At 41.7% G+C, this 17,576-nt stretch overlaps 3 protein-coding genes across 3 annotated transcripts; 1 reads left to right on the top strand and 2 right to left on the bottom strand.

Moving 5' to 3' along the window:
* Positions 1 to 7,496: 7,496 nt before the first annotated feature.
* Positions 7,497 to 8,924, top strand: LOC6607252 (putative odorant receptor 85d). Its single transcript, XM_002031995.2, has 3 exons — positions 7,497 to 8,522; positions 8,593 to 8,748; positions 8,809 to 8,924. The coding sequence occupies exons 1-3, from the start codon at positions 7,497 to 7,499 to the stop codon at positions 8,863 to 8,865; spliced, it is 1,239 nt and encodes a 412-aa protein (XP_002032031.1). The 3' UTR covers positions 8,866 to 8,924.
* A 6,055-nt stretch (positions 8,925 to 14,979) lies between these two features.
* Positions 14,980 to 16,589, bottom strand: LOC6607251 (pachytene checkpoint protein 2 homolog). The gene is made up of 3 exons (XM_002031994.2): positions 16,432 to 16,589; positions 16,014 to 16,377; positions 14,980 to 15,952 (listed from the first exon to the last, which is right to left on the bottom strand). Exons 1-3 carry the CDS (start codon positions 16,491 to 16,493, stop codon positions 15,113 to 15,115), a joined length of 1,266 nt encoding a protein of 421 aa, XP_002032030.1. The 5' UTR covers positions 16,494 to 16,589; the 3' UTR covers positions 14,980 to 15,112.
* A 140-nt stretch (positions 16,590 to 16,729) lies between these two features.
* Positions 16,730 to 17,418, bottom strand: LOC6607250 (28S ribosomal protein S18a, mitochondrial). Its single transcript, XM_002031993.2, has 2 exons — positions 17,235 to 17,418; positions 16,730 to 17,137 (listed from the first exon to the last, which is right to left on the bottom strand). The coding sequence occupies exons 1-2, from the start codon at positions 17,329 to 17,331 to the stop codon at positions 16,767 to 16,769; spliced, it is 468 nt and encodes a 155-aa protein (XP_002032029.1). The 5' UTR covers positions 17,332 to 17,418; the 3' UTR covers positions 16,730 to 16,766.
* Positions 17,419 to 17,576: the final 158 nt, after the last annotated feature.

Here is a 17,576-nt window from a genome sequence, read left to right as displayed (position 1 = left end):
AGCGAAACAAAGCCAGAAAACAAGGCCAAAGTAAGTTCGAGTCGGAAAACCCGGCGAAGATATATGACAGCCACGAAAATATATGTATATTGTTGGCAAAGTTTTATAAGCAACATGGTGCTATCGCGTCTCAAAAGCGGTGGCAACCTCATAATGAAAATGCGTTTTCATAGAGAACTTTTCGCCGGCGGCCAACGTTGATTGATTTTGCGTTTTGGCCCGGTTGACAGACAGCTGTCAGTTGTGGCGGAGTACGGCGTTTACAGCGGATAGCTCAGCTATCACTTATGTATGGCGGTTTCTCTTTGGGTCGGCGATTACTTAATTAATAGCCAACATGCTGGTATAGACTGGGCAGTACTCATTTGATTACATTTTCATTAAAAGTCAGGCTTTACTACTGCATACCGACCTTAGCAGCAACCTTATGTAGTAAGCCTCTTTTGTAGTCTATTCCGAAAAGTATCACTCTCGATTATGTAAATATTGTTTATAAAATTTCCCTCTTTACCAGGTGATTCACTCGCACAGGTGTTAGCCAGAAACGGAGATTGCCAGTCTAGGGTGAGCAGAAACAAATCGGAAACACTGTTTTTAAGGTAAAAGTTTTTAATGAGTTGCGACAGGGCTATGCCAGCGGAAATATTGCAAGGAGCCGCGGGCGGACAGGAGCGGCTGCTGATTTTTTCCAATAATTTAACTCACGTTGCGTATACGCCGCGTAAACGTCGCCCGAAAACGCAACCGCACATGCCACTTGCTGCACAATCCAATCAAAAGTTTACAATTTACGCTCGAAATGCTGCGCCTGGGACGCGGCACACATTGATAGGCGTCGGCAGCCACCCACCCACATTGCCACCCAAGCCACTCACCTCCCCCACATCATCTACTTTGCCATCTGAGTGTGCAGGGCGTAAAAAATGTATTCATCGCTTTAAATATGTGCAGGACCAAGTTTCGCCGGCAGGCCTACACCTCACATCCTACTAGTCTGCTGTGTGCGCTGTTAAAGTGGACCTTTGTAATCGAAAAATATGCAAAAATAATAATTAGTTTAGAAATTAATTTATTTTTTATTTCTTTCTTTCAGAAAGAAGTTGTTTCTTCTCCGCTTTAAGAAAATTCTTTAAGTCATGCGTAAGTTTTGAAAAGTTTACGAATGGCACACATGGTCCCGCCTAATATCCGCAGAGCAGGACAAATCCGCTTACACACTCTCACACTCGATGCGGAAAAACCAAGCTAAGGACAAAACCTTCAGAGTGCGGAACATTAAAAGAAAAAATTTTGGAAAAACCTAGACAGTCGTTTACACGGCTTATTCGTCTTTATTTCAACATCAACGATGATTATGATTTAAGGTAAGTGGCCATGGCGCTCAATAATAGATGCATGAGTATGTATCAGCCCGCAAGTCGGTTACACATGTTTTAACACTCAATTACAATTTACTTTTCTCGCATCGTTTGAAGGAAGTTTTATTGTGCAAGTGCTTGCCAACCGAAAGTCAAAGGTAGCACATACGCACTTTCACCTCTGACCCGGCTGTCTGTGATTGTGGGCACTCCTTTGAGCGGCGGCCAAAGGTTATCCAGCCCAGAATTAATTACTTACTTTTCTCGCAGGTCATCCATCCACAAAGGCTTCCAGTAATGCTCTTGCACTGGAATGACAGAGGGGTTGATGGGTGCCATCGAAACGTAATTAGCGTCTTGAGATGCATTCAGCTTTATGCGTAGGAGGAAGTTACTCGAAGACCTATGTGCCATAGAACTTTAAGACACTTTAAAAGATCAAAATCATAAAAGTATTCTCGAGGCCAAAGAAATTAAATTCCTACTGTACACTTTGCACCAAATACCAATAGAGTCAAGTAGTAATAAAAATAAATTTCATAGCTTTATAGCTGCAATGACTTCCTTACTATCGGCAATGAAATTCAATATTCAATATTTCGATTTTCGCCCTCTCCAGTTGCCATCTGTGTGTATTGCCACTGCTGCTTGCGACATTGTGGCAACTGCAACTCTATTAGGATCCATCAATGTCAGCCAATTTATGCGCATATTAAAAATGCGGTCTGCCGATGACAAACACACCAGCAGCCAGGCTCCAAGGAGCACGAAGTAGTGCTGCCGCAGGAAGATGAAAGAGAAGGACGCGACAAGGACTTGGCCAGGACGCACGTGGCGCTTACATTGGCAAACATATGACGATGCGCGAAATGGAGGAACTACTCGGCAACGTGACAGGAGCAGAAGCGCAAAGAAAACCTGAAGCAGCTGGAGGACTCGGTATACACTTGAAAAAAATGCAAGTTTATGCAAGAAGGTTATAAGAAACTACTTTTAAAGCTGTTAAGAAAAGATGCAAAACTTTACAAGAGCTGATAGTTTGGTGAAAGTAGATTGTGGTCGTCAATTCAAATTGTAATCTACTTTATTTAATACAAATGTGAAGAGTAGGAAATTTGTCTAGTAGTAGTGCAACTTTAATGCAACTCGGGGCTGAAACTCCTGACGCGATTAGTACGCGTGTGTGGGTTTGTTTACTGGTGGCAGAGGGGAAACCGGAACCGGAAATCAGAAGAGGGGGAGAGGGAGCACACTCAGTTGCCAATTATGACAAATGCATGAAATCGAGTTCAAGCCGAGTATCCCCATCGACGCCACGGGGACACCGGTCGAATGCGGATTTCCCCTCTGCTTATCGCAGTGTGCAGGTGTGTCCTTTCGTGTGCGTCGGGTGAATCCTTGCAACCCTTTCAGAATGCTGCAACCAAACCACCTCCCATTCCCATCACCTTGCGAATCCTAGAGTAACTAGATATAATTTAATCTTCGTTCGATTTTCTGGCGAGGCTTCCGCTTTAAAGGATTATTAAGTCCAAAAGGCAGCCCAAGGCATTGGAAGCGGGGTATTGGACGGAGGGTTCAAAATTGAGGCGGTAGTCCACAACACATATCAAAATGCAATTCATTAACTTTATAACCTCAGAAACGAGCTGACCACAGACCAATAAAACCAGAATGAAATATTTACAAAAAGGTTGCCTCTTGTCGCAAGTGCAGCCAATTTCGCAACTGAAGTCAAGCTGTGACAAAAATATATATAAATATATATATTTGTGTGCAAGTATATGCATATGTGGGTATGGCACGTCTATAAATTTATTTGTACATACGTGATGGTGGCCATGGGTGGGTGGGAAAATCTTTGGGGGTAAAGTTGGGTGGGGGGATGATATCATATCGAATGAGACTGGAAATGACATTGCTGTCAAATGAGCCTGACAATAATGATGATTATGTGCATACCATAGAATAATTATTAATTTGCTTGGCTGCTCAAGCACAAATATAATATACCCATACATGCACACACACACACACATATATATATACATGAAGGATTCATTTAAATTCCAAGTGTGTTTTACAAGGGACTTACCGCAGGAAGGTTACTTTAAATATTTGTCCAAAGGCTTGATGGATTAGCAATATGTAAATAGTAGCCCATTGATTGTAGTTCTAGTTTTTCGTATGCATGCACTACGGTCAATTTAGGTCAATTGTTGGAAATATATGCCAAAGTCCGATGCTGCTCTTTAATTTATGCAAATTTGGACCACAGACAGACGCCGGGCTTTGTTTATCTGGCCATTGTATTTGCCCCTCAAAATGCATTCTGCAGACTGTATCTGTGCATATATTAAACATATATGTATATATAAGTGTGTGGTTGTTAATACCCTGTAGTTCCACATTTCATCCCTACTCAAAAACATCAACCCGCAACTGCAGGGTATTTAAACAATAATTTGCTGTTCGTCTCTCCGGGGAGAAGCTGCATGTCCATGTCCTGCAAATTTGGGTCATGGCGATAATTTGTTATGCTTACTAATAATGCCACTAATGGTGTGCAGTTTTTGTTGCTGTCCCCAAATTGGGTATTAGACAAGTTCGCACCGAATTTGCCGGGCTTTGCACAATAGGTGCCACAGAATTGAAAATATGGAGATTCTTAATTTGATGGGGAAATAATTAAAGCCATTAAGGCATTAATCTTTTGCCTGCTTGAGCGCACGGCTCATTGGCTGCACACATAGGGAATTTCATTCCGACTCATTATCTCGTTTGATTTGATTTGTCGCTTATCAAAACACAACAGAGCTCAAAAACACACACGCACACTTCAAAGTCATCCGTCTATGTGTCTGCTCCAATTTTGCAAGGACACGCATTGTAAGAAGTCGACAGCTGGCAGACATACCAACCCAAACACCGACCATCCCCGCCTGGCAATTTGCACGCCCAGTCGAATTCAGAACGCGTTTGCAAAATATTAACCAAATTAGTTAAACACCAGAAAAATGCATTTAAAATCGAGTTTAGCCCTCAGACGTGGCAGCTCTTTCGCCCACGTAAAAGCCCAATAAACTGGGTGCACGAAAGTTTTTTTCTTCTCTGGAAAAAAGTTTGGATAACTGAAGGCAGCTGCTGAATGGGTTGAAATATATGGGGCAACTTGTTTTTGGAGCGTGCCCACGTTAGGATTATTAAATCACACAAGGTGTTGCAAAGTCAGATCTCGCTGGAAACAAAAAGAGTGGCATAAAATATTCATAGATGCAGTACAAACAGTCAACTTAAAGCCAATTATATACATTAAAACTTAAATGTGTTCAAAGCTAGCGTGCGATTATTATCATTACTATGATAATTTATCGACTCGCTAATGTGAAATACTTTCAACAAGTTATTTGGATGCCATTCAATAGTGTAGATTTCGCAACATCTCAACTCAAATTAGGTTTATTACGCTGGCCACGTGGTGGGGAATGGGGAACACCCCTAGCATGTGTGCCCTGCCACAGAATGTGGCACATTGCCAGCAAAAGGGCAATGGCAGCTGGTCGAAAAAATAATAGAGGTGTATGCATGGGTTGGAAAAAACAGCATGGCGATGGTAAAATAAAAACACATCGCGGCCTTATCATTGCACATTTCAGTGTTGGTGTAACAATTACGCCAAAGCCAACAACATTTGGCAAACATTCAAAAGCGCCAGAAGCCAAAATATATACATACACACACCGCATATCCTCATCCGAAAAAATGCAGCCCTTCGACCAACTCAAACTCATCTAGCTCTGTGTGTTTTCCTGCTACAAATGTTTTTGATAATATGCAACATTGCAACAAACTTACCAACAACGAGAATTTCCAGCAAACACACACGAAAACAAATGAAAATGTTTATACTCAATGTAGATGCACGTACAATCGAGGTCAAAATGGTGGCACTGCATTTGAGTTCGCACAATATTTGAATAGTTTGGACTTTTCAATTTGGTCAAGTGTGCTTGTGAAGGCATTTCTTTGGATATACTGGCTAAAACTGTTTTATTTGCACTCCAGTTTTAAGTGCTATAATTTCTGGTGCAATTGTAAATATCTGATGGTATGCACGTATTGCACATAATTGCTTTGTTTACTGGGGGTCTGGGGCCAAAAAGGAAAGTAAAGTAAAGGAAAGGGAGCGGAAATAGGCACACAGACCCCTTTTTTTGTCTCTGGCCCTCGCCGTAGATAAACCCGTCCAAAAGGGTCGGCCCCAAAATGCAAACGGAAACTCAAGGACCTTGTTCCACAGCCGAGGGGCACATACATACATATGCTATATGCTATATATATAGCATATATTTTCTATATGTATGCAGATTAATCTGCATAAGTATTAGCTGGAAACGGGGTGGCGAAAAAAGGGAAAGCTGCTTTTCCCAACATGTGAGCCAGTGTTTACCTAAAAATGAAGCTCAAAGTAAAGTGCATTTTAAAGTGTGTATATATCAGCTTGCTTGTGTTATATCAATAACATAATGCCGAATAAATCTGAAATCGGAATATATTTAGATTGCGTTTTTTTTCTTTAATTATTCTTAATCAAAATAATGGTTTTCCCAGCGCACTCACAAATAATGTGCAATCTACTTTGCGGCATTACTTCGGCATGCAAAACCGTACTTTATTAACTTTTTTTCTGCAACTGTCGACAATTAGTTAAATAAAATAATTAAAATCATTAAAATCTGCTGTAAGTACATTTTTATTTTAAATTATTTCCAATCACTTTTTCTATGCTGAATGGTTAAACATTCGGAAAATGGTTGCTGGCCGCAAAAACTTCAAATGGCAAATAGAAATGCATTAATATTACATAACTGACAGACGGCAACAACAATTTATTAAATTAATTTTGGTTTAACATTACAAATGCCATTAAGGAGTGAAAAATTGTGCACCGCATGGGATGAATTTAAAATGCTAATTGCATTTGAGAATAAATCTCGCATGGCAAAAAACACACATATTCCATACATATAGTACATATATATATATATATATATATACAAGCAGCTGTGTATAAATGCTCTTCATTAACATTGCTGCTGCGAAATAGTCATGTAAATTTCATTAGGAATGCGATACGCAAATGAGGTCAGCTAGTCAGATTCAGATACTGATTCTGGAAGTGGCTGAGGAGATGGATAGTCTGCTCTGAATCGAATTTAATTGCAGCATTCCAAGGACTTTTTGCATTAGAAGCAAACGAGCGAATAAACATCCAGAAAAGAATGTCAGCTTATTTTGCATTACTCGAAGGCAGCAAAACAGTTGATCCAGACATAAACCGGGTGTCATCTGGCCAGAAGAAATGGCAATTCGCATACACATCCTTTTGGCCAACTGAATGTGTGTAAACAGGAAATAGGCAAAAAGCAAAGGACTCGTGTCACTGACACACACCATCATCCAGGCAAGTGTGTCAAGGAGCAAAAACAAGGACGAAACAAATGCAATGCAGCCGCTAAGACAACACATAAATGGTTTTCCAAATACTTTGAGATATCCCAAAGAAAAACAAAACATGAACAATAAATGTTCAAAAGCACAAAATATTCTCTGCATATAGAAGAAAAATAAACGAAATGAATGCCGCAGAGATCTAGATTACGCATGAAGTACGAACTATACTAACGATGGAAGAAATGGTTTTTCCCATTTTATTAAATAATGGATATATTTATAGATTTTACAGATGCACAATAGTATATTACAATTCCTTATAACTGAACCAATTTGTTTGGAAATGAGACCATTAATGTTTAGGCATTTGTCCATTCGATTGTTCACCCGAGGTCGAACTAATCGCTGACATTTGTGAGCAACTGGAAGCCACTTAATCGTGGGAGTCATCGATTTCGAGTTAGGCCCAATTAACCACGCCCCCGGACGACCAACTGACGGGTTCACAACGCCCTAATTGAGAGATGCTCGCCGTGTACATGCTAATCAAGGGGGCGTGCCAATTGTCCAGTGTGTGTGGCAATAGTAAATTATTAAATCATCGACATCGCCCCGTTCTGGTCTCCACATTAATTTGGGTGTATATAAAGCGAGCCAACGACTCGGAAAATTAACAATTACAACATGTCGGCTCAGAAGGATACTCAAAGTGCCAAGGAGCAGGAAAAACTGAAGGCCATTCCATTGCAGAGCTTTCTCAAGTATGCCAATGCGTTCTATTTATCGATTGGAATGCTGGCCTACGATCACAAGTACAGTCAAAAGTGGAAGGAGGTCCTGCTGCACTGGACTTTCATTGCCCAGATGGTGAATCTGAACACAGTGCTCGTCTCGGAGCTGATTTACGTATTCCTGGCGATCGGCAAAGGTAGCAATTTTCTGGAGGCCACCATGAATCTATCGTTCATTGGATTTGTCATCGTTGGTGACCTCAAAATCTGGTACATTTCGCGGCAGAGACAGAGACTCACCCAAGTGGTCAGCCGATTGGAAGAACTGCACCCGGAAGGCTTGGCCCAACAAGAACCCTATAATATAGGGTATCATCTAAGTGGCTATAGCCGATATAGCAAATTTTACTTCGGCATGCACATGGTGCTGATCTGGACGTACAACCTCTATTGGGCCGTTTACTATCTCGTCTGTGATTTCTGGCTGGGAATGCGTCAATTTGAGAGGATGCTGCCCTACTACTGCTGGGTTCCCTGGGATTGGAGTACCGGATATAGCTACTATTTCATGTACATCTCACAGAATATCGCCGGTCAGGCTTGTCTGTCCGGTCAGCTAGCAGCGGACATGTTAATGTGCGCCCTGGTCACGCTGGTGGTGATGCACTTCATCCGGCTTTCCGCTCACATCGAGGGACATGTTGCGGGTATTGGCCCATTTCAGCGCGACTTGGAGTTCCTCCAGGCGACGGTGGCCTATCACCAGAGCTTGATCCACCTCTGCCAGGATATCAATGAGATATTCGGTGTATCGCTGTTGTCCAACTTTGTGTCCTCGTCCTTTACCATCTGCTTCGTGGGTTTCCAGATGACCATCGGCAGCAAGATCGACAACCTGGTAATGCTCGTGCTTTTCCTGTTCTGTGCAATGGTTCAGGTCTTCATGATTGCCACCCATGCTCAGAGGCTCGTTGATGCGGTAAGTTTAATACAATACTATTCTATTATATATATTTTATATTTTATATTAAATTATATATAATAATCAGAGTGAGCAGATCGGGAAAGCGGTCTATAACCACGACTGGTTCCGTGCTGATCTGCGGTATCGTAAAATGCTGATCCTGATTATCAAGAGGGCTCAACAGCCTAGTCGACTCAAGGCCACAATGTTCCTGAACATCTCACTGGTCACCGTGTCGGATGTGAGTAAGAAAAATACGTTTTTAATCCCGATTTAATTTCGATTAATCCATTTTTGGCAGCTCTTGCAACTCTCGTATAAATTCTTCGCCCTTCTGCGCACAATGTACGTGAATTAGTTGGCTTTTGTGATTATGGCCACAATTTAATGGCCAACATCATGTGGCAGTGACATTGTGTGGACAAAAGGAGCAAATCATCGCCAGCCAATAACTTACGCCATTTGCCGTACAGAGCTGTGGTTTTTAATTAAAGTAGTAGCTCAAATGATTACCGCGATTCGCGCAGGTCATGGAACAAATCGAAGAGCGGTCAACTAACCGCAGTAGAAATGATTAATTATCGCCATTTCGTTTGCACAAAGGGCCAGTGCCAGATGCCAGACAAATCATTGCTGCTTTTACAATTAGCGACTTCCCCGAAACCCTTGCGATTCACCTGAATTTCGCACCTTCGAACCAATTTAATTAGAGATCGCCCGAATACGTTATTAACTAAATTGCTAGATTTTTGGGCAACGCAGATCGGCGGCTCAATAAAGTTCTAGATTAATAACTGCAAAATCGTTCTAGAAAAGATAACTTCACACTTAGGAACAATTTGACTGCTAACTAATTGCAAATACGAAATTATCTTTTTTCATTCCATTTAGAATCCATACTTTCAAATCATTCGTATAATCCCCTTTAGACACGCTGCGTGACCTTATGCAGCACTTAAAAGTAATTTCGAAATATCTTTCCGCCCAGCGAAGTGGCTGGCAAATTGCATTTTTTTTATGAATATTTAATTGAAAAGTTGACACAAACAGACAACAGTCGGCGGATGGATTTGCGGGCGGAGGGGTTTGGGCCAGGCTAATTACATTTCTACGGCTGTCGGCCGATAGGAGAAAGCAGGCAGGAGTGGTGGGTCAACACCAGTGGATCAAGCTGCCAGTCAGATGGATGGCAAAATTGAAGAATTTTTTCAATTAAAATTACTTAAAAAATAGGAATCAAGGAAAAAAGTGGGCTTACGACCAAATGGAAATGAAAGTGGGAACTGTCTGGGCGGGATGGGTTCTAAACAGCAAGCAATTGGGCTTAAAATTATAAGTCGTTATATAAATATATATATATCATAAAATATATAAGAGGTCCCTGAATCTGAAAAAAAGTTTTATAAAAATTAAAATCTTAAATATTTACATTTAGTAATAAAGGTTGTCTTAAACATTAGAGTTCGTTCTGAATTTAATCATTTTAATCACATACACAAGTGTATAATATTTTTGCTCAGTGCAAGAATTAGGCGTGGTCCTTTGGAGCCATCCCCAATATAATTAGAAATAACGCGCGTCACGAACTTGACTTTGCCAGTCCGGTGTGAATGTAAAATCGGTTGAGGATGCGGATGTCGATGCCTATGGAAATTGGGTGTGGAGGAGCGGATGGGATGGGCTGTGCTGGGATGACCCGCCTCATTGCCACGGAAATGCCCAAATAGTTTCGACTAATTTCATTTGCGCTGGCAGTTTTCGCCTGGCAGAGTTGAGCGAGTGCAAAGTTTCCTTTCGACTGTCATTGCCAGTTCACTGGTTTCTTATTCACACTGTGCAGCAAGTATTTAGAACCGTCTGTGATTGGGTTGGGCAACCGCAGGCATTCTTGGTGGTGGGTGCCGAGCCGTCATTAATCAGTGTAATTGCAGGGACTCAAATGGCAGTGGCCAGAAAAAGGTGGCACCTCAGCTAATTAGAGGGCAATGCAGGTGACCAATGGCTCACAAGGGCCACGCTCTCGGCCCTAAAATTAAGTTTTCAGCAAATATTTCTTGCAATTATACGATGCGGGATACTTGGAGTAGTCAGCTAATTAGGTGGTATTTAAGATACATACATTTCAGAATAGGACACTTTTGCAAATTTAAGAGCACTCTATTTGTTAACTTAAACTTTCGCGCTGCTCCAGTTTTTAGTCTCCATTTGTGCATGGGCCTCATTCGATTTATATTTATACATTGCCGAAGTCAAATAAATTAATCCGCACAGCCAACTTTTGGACGTACTTTTCCGCGAAAAGAAAACCCAATGGGTCTGCAAGTCGGAGAAATATTGGCTTTTAAAAATGTCAATATATAGCGAGCAGCGTGCGCTGATTTGGCAAGAAAATTGCAATTGCAACCAACTTTTTTGCGTTGCTCGTTGAGAAATTGTATTTCGTTTCATCAAATGAAGAAAAATCGTACATTTTTATAAGGCCAGTAGAATGGCCATGCTGCAGGACTATCAGGGGCATGAGCGGTTGTAAGGACGCACAGAGTTGGCTACCATTGTCCAGAGTTTTGGCGCCAGTCGCTGCTCCTTCTTCTCCATCGTCAGATTTATCCTGGACATGGGGGAATGCAAAGGGGTGCGGACCAGGAAGCACGTCACTTGGCTGTTATTGAATTTGACATATTTCCGCAGAGTGTGTGTTGGTCCAATTCTGAAGCACAGTCGGAACACGTTACCAAAAAATAATACCTCACAAAATTCCACAAAATTTTGTATCCTAAAACTCAGTTAGTGCACCTTAAAGTTTGATCGGGGTCACCTTTTTACATGACATGTGTATCTTTTAAATAGTTGTCAGAAAAAAATTCAAATGCATATAATTGCATAATAAAACCACAAAGGTTTAGAGGTATCTCTCCCTGAAATCGCCATTCAAAAGCCCAAGTTATGAGCCGTGCCAAGCGATTCGGGGTCACCTTTCCGTAGAATTTGAGTTGTGGATAACGGATTTGGACGAGTGCCCACTGTACTTGTGCATTTGTGTGTGTGAGATGCGCCGTCCAAGGGATTAGCGTCATAGCCATTTTTGGCGTATTTCTCATGTGCCCTAAGCTCGCTAGTCGATGTGACCCGGCCACGCCTCCAATTGCAGCCGCCCTTGCATTGCATTTAGAACGTACTGGTGTGGGTGCGCCTCTATGTGTGTATTTGTCAATTTTCACTCACTTCATTTAAGTAAACACATTTGCTGCATTTCATATTTCCAGTCACGTTCTAAGCATAAATAACACACACACACACACCCAAACGCCGCCATACAAATGCGAAAGCGCGTTTAACTAGTTCCTAGTTTAGAAATCTCCAATTAAATATATATAGTTTAATGTAAGATGTTCGAAAAAGCGATTTTCAATGACGCTTTTATAAGCTGAGTTACCAAGATTTTTTATTTAAAGCACAATTCACTATTGACTTGCAATAAGTTTTTAAAATGTTATAATTTCTAATTTAAAACTGACAATTTTTACGTTTTGAGAACATTCTGCATTTGCTGGTTGCATTGCATATGTTTTGGGTTGACTTAGTTTAGTTGACGATGGTTGTCAAGGATCGAAAGGGGGAAGCGAGCATCTAATGCTGAACTTACGTTCTTGTTGTGGGCTAAGAAAGTCGATTCTGTTTACAATCCATTTTCAAACTCCGTAGAATTTTTCCCCACTCCTACAAATTTCTGTAAAAACGTGAAAACACTGGAAAATATTGAAACCGCGCTTCGGTGGCGGGTGAAATTAAATTGAGGACGACTTTGTTGTTACTCCTTTTCGAAAATTGTGCGGCTGGCGCGAGCTTTTCGCCATATTTTCCCATTATTTTTTGTTGGCAGTGGAAATTCTTGGCCAAAGATACATAATTAACGACCCTTTTTCAATAACTAAACAATTTCGGGTTTCTTTAGCCCGCGAATATTTTTGCAACGGCTGCACATTGTGGGCAAAAGAGGAATGGAATATTGCTTCGCAATATCGACAGTGTCTGGCGCCAGAGCCCACCACAAAAATTTAAATTAAATCTAAACTGCATCGAACTTTGGCGAATTGAAACTTTTATGAACAGCGAAATTTAAAAGATACAAAAAGGGTTATTTTGGAATTTGGTGTTCCTTGGGCAACCTTGTAACTCACAATTAACTGAGTTATATTTACTGATTTATAACAATACGCATTAAGCGATTACTAACTTGAATTAAGTGCCTTAAATTAAGGTAAATACTTACCTTACAAATTGGAAAACTTACTTATATGATAATTTTCCTGTTGGTCAGGAAGTCAATTTTTTTTCGCATTGCAAACATGTTGCCCAAAAATTAATTGCCTTGCAAACAGCAATTTATTGCCTAAATGAAATATTAATCCATTCTTACAACAATCACATATTCTGGGTGCCCATTGGTAAACTCAGGTATTTTGTGCAAATGTTAATGGCAGATGCAACTGTTTTTCAGTTTTTCATTTATTGTTGTGCTGCTTGGGTGGAAATTTAAATTTCTTAACGCCGCAAAACGGTAAGCTTACAAATCCAAACAATAAACAAGAAACAATTGCTCCCAAGCAACAAAAACAGCAGGAACAACAATATCGACAGCAGTCGCATTGGATAACAATGGGAATTTTCCATATTGCTGAAATGCAATTGCAAAATGCTGCTTACAGGCTTCCCACACACACACACCAGCCACACACACAGAAGCACACAGAGCAAGGAAAACATAAATAAACGTAACCATCAATGGTTCAATTCTCCATGCAATCGCATGATTGTGCAGGGAAGGAACTTCCGGCGGGGATCCAGGATCCAACTTTCAGGCATGCCAATCGACCGAAAAATATTCACATTTATTTCGAAGTTAACTCTGAATCCACTCGTGCTGTAGGCCAGTTTTCATATCTTATGTTAGATAGGAAAATTCTCTATGTTTTACCACCTAATAGGTTCCATTTCTCAAACCCTTCGAATAAACATTAAATTTATAATTAACTTTACTTTAAAATCAGCCTTGTTGTTAGACTGCTAATATCCTGCGGCGAGGAATTGTAATGTTTTACGATGCCTATTTACCCATTTGCATTCGCATTCAATTGTTTGCATGGAGAAAATGGAACCATGCGAAGCTCACTGAATGCCACATTCAAAGTCTATTCATCGTAGTCCTTGCTGCCCAAATAAAACGTTAAACAATAAACAGAAGTTGTAACACACGACTGCAGCAGACAAACAACGCGTTTCACCATTAAATGTAGGAATCAACAACCGAACCGATGAGCTGGAATCTCTTCCAGGATAAATGAAAAAAAAAAAAAAAAAACTATCAAAGCCTAGGAAAATAAAAGATATTCAGAGAAAACTTTCATCATTATAAAAATAGAAAATATTGCATTTCAGGTTCCTTTAACTGCTGGCCATTTAGATGCTGATACGAACTCGTAGCCGTGTGACTAATAAACCTCGTATATTTTATATGTCCTGGCAGCAGGACACAATGGGTGGAATCACACATGAGCATGGCATCACATTTTCATCAACAGGAATCCGGTTTATCGCACTTTCCCACTCCTGAGCACACATCTACATTTTATTAGCCCTGCAGCTATCCGTTCACATAATTCGATGGCGCCATTTCCCATCCTATTTTTACTGTCTTCTGGTTTATTGCCACCACCTGTCCCCCTAGTATCCAATCCAATGAGCAAATAAGGATGGGTATTTGTCCTGATTTAATTAAAGTCACCCCGCAACAACACACCTTTAAAGAGTGAGTGCTTGGAACTTAAATATTCAACAAAATATTCACAATACATTTTTTTTTGATTAATACTAATTTTGTAACCACACCCCATTTTAAGCAATTACATATCCTTTTCAAGCCAATTAGCAGTTGATAGGGAAACTCAATTTGGCAAAACTCTGTGTTGGTCTTGCACTTCACCCTACATACATACATATTTCAATATTATGCGACTAAGCTAAGGCAACGACTGCGATTGACTGAGTGGCTTCCAAATGGATGATACGGATCAACAGGCAGCATCAACACAGAATCAAATCGTCAAAAAATTTGATTAGTCGTCACTTGGTCCTGCAAATAGTGGGTGTGTCCTTGCCCACCGAACATACCACCCCATGCTTCGGCAGCAGGGAAAGCAGCATCCGATAGCTTCGTTGTGTGCCGGACTTGAGAGTACTCCTGCACTCCAATGTGAAGGACAGGCGAGGCAAAAGTGCTGAGATTGCGTAGGGTCCGATATCCGTGCATATCGATGTGAAGAAGGGTGGAGTAGGTGGGCAGTGGATGGGATGTAGGGGCTTGCAAGCAAATAACAAGATTTCACGCTTGATTTTCACATCAAAAGCCGGATAAAGAAATGGGAAAATCTCTGTGCGTCTGTCGTGTGCAAATGAAACGAAGCAGCAAACAGAATGGGGATTGGACCCGTGCCTCTGCATCGGATTGTTTTTCATAGCAGCAAATTGAAGTTTACAAAGTATCGCATTTGATGAACATAGAGTGGGTTTAGTAATTTCATTTTTTCAGTCTGTGCCTCGGTCTTGCTTTACAGCTGCTCCATGGACTCCAGTTTCAGTAGGCGTTGCTCGGCCAAGTGCTGCTCCAGGGCCTCCAACATGGCGTCCAGGAAGTCCGATAGACTGATCTTCTGGTTCAACTCGAACAGAGCGCCGCTGGTGTACTGGGCATGGGCCAAAAGCGGCAGCTTCCGCAATGTGCGGCCACTTAGCCCAACGCTGCGCTCAGCCAATTGCGACAGCAAACCCTCCTCGGCGTCCTCCGACTCCAGAACTTCGCGCTGCACAACTCCTGCCGACATTAGCTCAGACAGCATGCCCTTGTATATTTCTCGGATAGCGGAAATGCCGGGATAACCAATGAAGAGTCGGATATCGGCGCGATCCACGAAGGCCAGATCAATGGTCTGAGCCAGGTTAGATGTGGCCAGGATCAGTACGTTGGGACAAGCCTTAATGGAATCCAGCTGGGTGAGCACCGCATTTACCACACGCATGGCATCTCTTGGTTCATTACTAGACATGGCACTCCTGGCGTACGCCAGCGACTCAACCTCGTCGATCAGCACGCATACCAGGTTGTTGGGATCGGAGATCAGCTCTGCAATCTTGACAAACAATTGCGCCACTAGCTTGCCGCTCTCAGAGAACCACTTTGAGAACAGGCTGTGGCTGTTTATCTCCACCAGGTGGGTGTAAGCATAGCTGCCTTGAGTACGGATAGCCAACTTCTGGGCCAGGGCCTTGCAAAGGCTCGTCTTTCCTGTTCCAGGTGGTCCGTGGAGCAGTATCAGTCGGTTACAGGCAATCACATTCGTGTCCACACGGTGTTCAGAGAACATCAGTGCCGAAAGAGCAAACTTTAGAAGCTGGAAAAAATGATTTCCTCGATAAAACCATAAATGAAAACCATGCATACTCCCGTCTCACCTTTTCCTTGAGGCCTGTCTCGTAGATGAGGTTCTCCCACAGACCGACAAACTGAGCGGCTGGCAGAAGCGCATGACTGGCCGCAACGATGCTATCGATGCCATCCGAGCCTTCTTCGCCCGAAAACAGACCAAGTTGACCTTCCTCCGGCCTAGTGGCATAGAAATGGAAGCGAAATTTGGTCTCGGCGACCTTTAGAGGCTGCACCCCGCCATTGTCGCGCTCCAGGAGAACAGACTTCACCTGTTCAGTTTGCTGAGCTGAGAGATCCGGCAGGAATGCCACATTTCTAGGCAATTTTCTTGCCGTCTGAAAATATGTCATTAGGGCGGTCTCAACATTGGTGCGAATTGCATTAGGGCGACTGGAAAAATTGATAATTAATTGAAAATCCCATCTGTGGACGGGTGATACTCACGCATCGTTACCTCGTAGGCAAACTTCCACATGAACTGTGTCGCCGTTGCTTAAATAACTCATTTTAATGCAGAAGCTTTGAAAAGCCGCGGAAACAAAGAAATTATAAAAAGCGACGCCGGCGCAGTGTGACCAAACTTGTCAAGCAAAAAATACGGCGCACTGAACATATTGAAAAAAATAATTGCAAGTCGTAATATTAAAATTAAGAGTATTTTTTATATATCGAAAAAGGCGGCAGTTCAATAGAAAAAGAAAATAAATATGAATTTTGTTCCCGGATAATTTAAAGGCCACAATCATATTTTCTATTAACAACATTTATTGTATTTAACACTAGTATTTAATTGTGGACTCCAGGAAGTACTTGTTGAACTTGCGCCAGCCGAAGCGCTTCTTGGGATCTCTTTTGCTCCACTCGGGCGCCAGATTTGGCATCAGTCCCGCCTTCTGGGCCATGGTCACCAGGGTGCCCATCTTCTTCTGCTGCCGGTGGCACAGTCCGGTGATCCTTCTGGGCAGCATGCAGCCGTCGGAGCGGACATACTGCGACAGGATTAGCACATCTGTATGCTTGATGTCCAGGCCCAAGGTGCATTCCGGGCAAAACTTGGTCTGGCAGGCGGATTTAAGCATCAGGTTAGCACGCGGTGATTCCACATTAACGCCCTCGATAATCTTTACATTGTTCTCCTGCTTCTCCTGAACTGGAAATGACATTGAACAGAAAATAGAATTAATTTTAAAGATTTCCATACATTTGAGGGGTTATGAAACACTTCACAGAGGTCTCTGTAAACTCACTCTCTTTTATTTGCCTTGGCATTGTGGTGGCCACGCCGCGCACTTGAAGAATGGTACTTCGGACTGTCCTGGTCGCCAACTGCAGCACGGAGGACATGTCGGAGGCGTTTTTTATTTACAATTTATTAAAATTGTGCTCAAATGCAATGTTGTTACTACAAATGCCATTCACCACGAAAGCCGCAGCGTTGCCACATCAATTGATTTAAAATATGACTTATCAACAAAAATTATCATTGTCAGTCTTTAAATAACGATACCTTATATTTATTTTTATTGCAAGCACAAATTTTCATTCGAGTATTTTTCAAATTAATGCGTATGTAAAAAAAAGGCTACAAA

The sequence above is a fragment of the Drosophila sechellia genome, chromosome 3R (genome assembly GCF_004382195.2).
Source record: "Drosophila sechellia strain sech25 chromosome 3R, ASM438219v1, whole genome shotgun sequence".
Classification (NCBI taxonomy): Eukaryota; Metazoa; Arthropoda; class Insecta; order Diptera; family Drosophilidae; genus Drosophila; species Drosophila sechellia.
This window is presented reverse-complemented; position numbering and strand designations above follow the sequence as displayed.

Coding starts and splice junctions, on each gene's coding strand:
- LOC6607251 (XM_002031994.2), bottom strand. CDS start 16,493: ATGAGTTATTTAAGCAACGGCGACACAGTTCATGTGGAAGTTTGCCTA. Junction 16,378..16,431: donor TGCCTACGAGGTAACGATGC/GTGAGTATCACC, acceptor CAATTTTTCCAG/TCGCCCTAATGCAATTCGCA. Junction 15,953..16,013: donor AGACAGGCCTCAAGGAAAAG/GTGAGACGGGAG, acceptor CATTTTTTCCAG/CTTCTAAAGTTTGCTCTTTC.
- LOC6607250 (XM_002031993.2), bottom strand. CDS start 17,331: ATGTCCTCCGTGCTGCAGTTGGCGACCAGGACAGTCCGAAGTACCATT. Junction 17,138..17,234: donor GCCAAGGCAAATAAAAGAGA/GTGAGTTTACAG, acceptor TGTCATTTCCAG/TTCAGGAGAAGCAGGAGAAC.
- LOC6607252 (XM_002031995.2), top strand. CDS start 7,497: ATGTCGGCTCAGAAGGATACTCAAAGTGCCAAGGAGCAGGAAAAACTG. Junction 8,523..8,592: donor CTCAGAGGCTCGTTGATGCG/GTAAGTTTAATA, acceptor TATAATAATCAG/AGTGAGCAGATCGGGAAAGC. Junction 8,749..8,808: donor CACTGGTCACCGTGTCGGAT/GTGAGTAAGAAA, acceptor CATTTTTGGCAG/CTCTTGCAACTCTCGTATAA.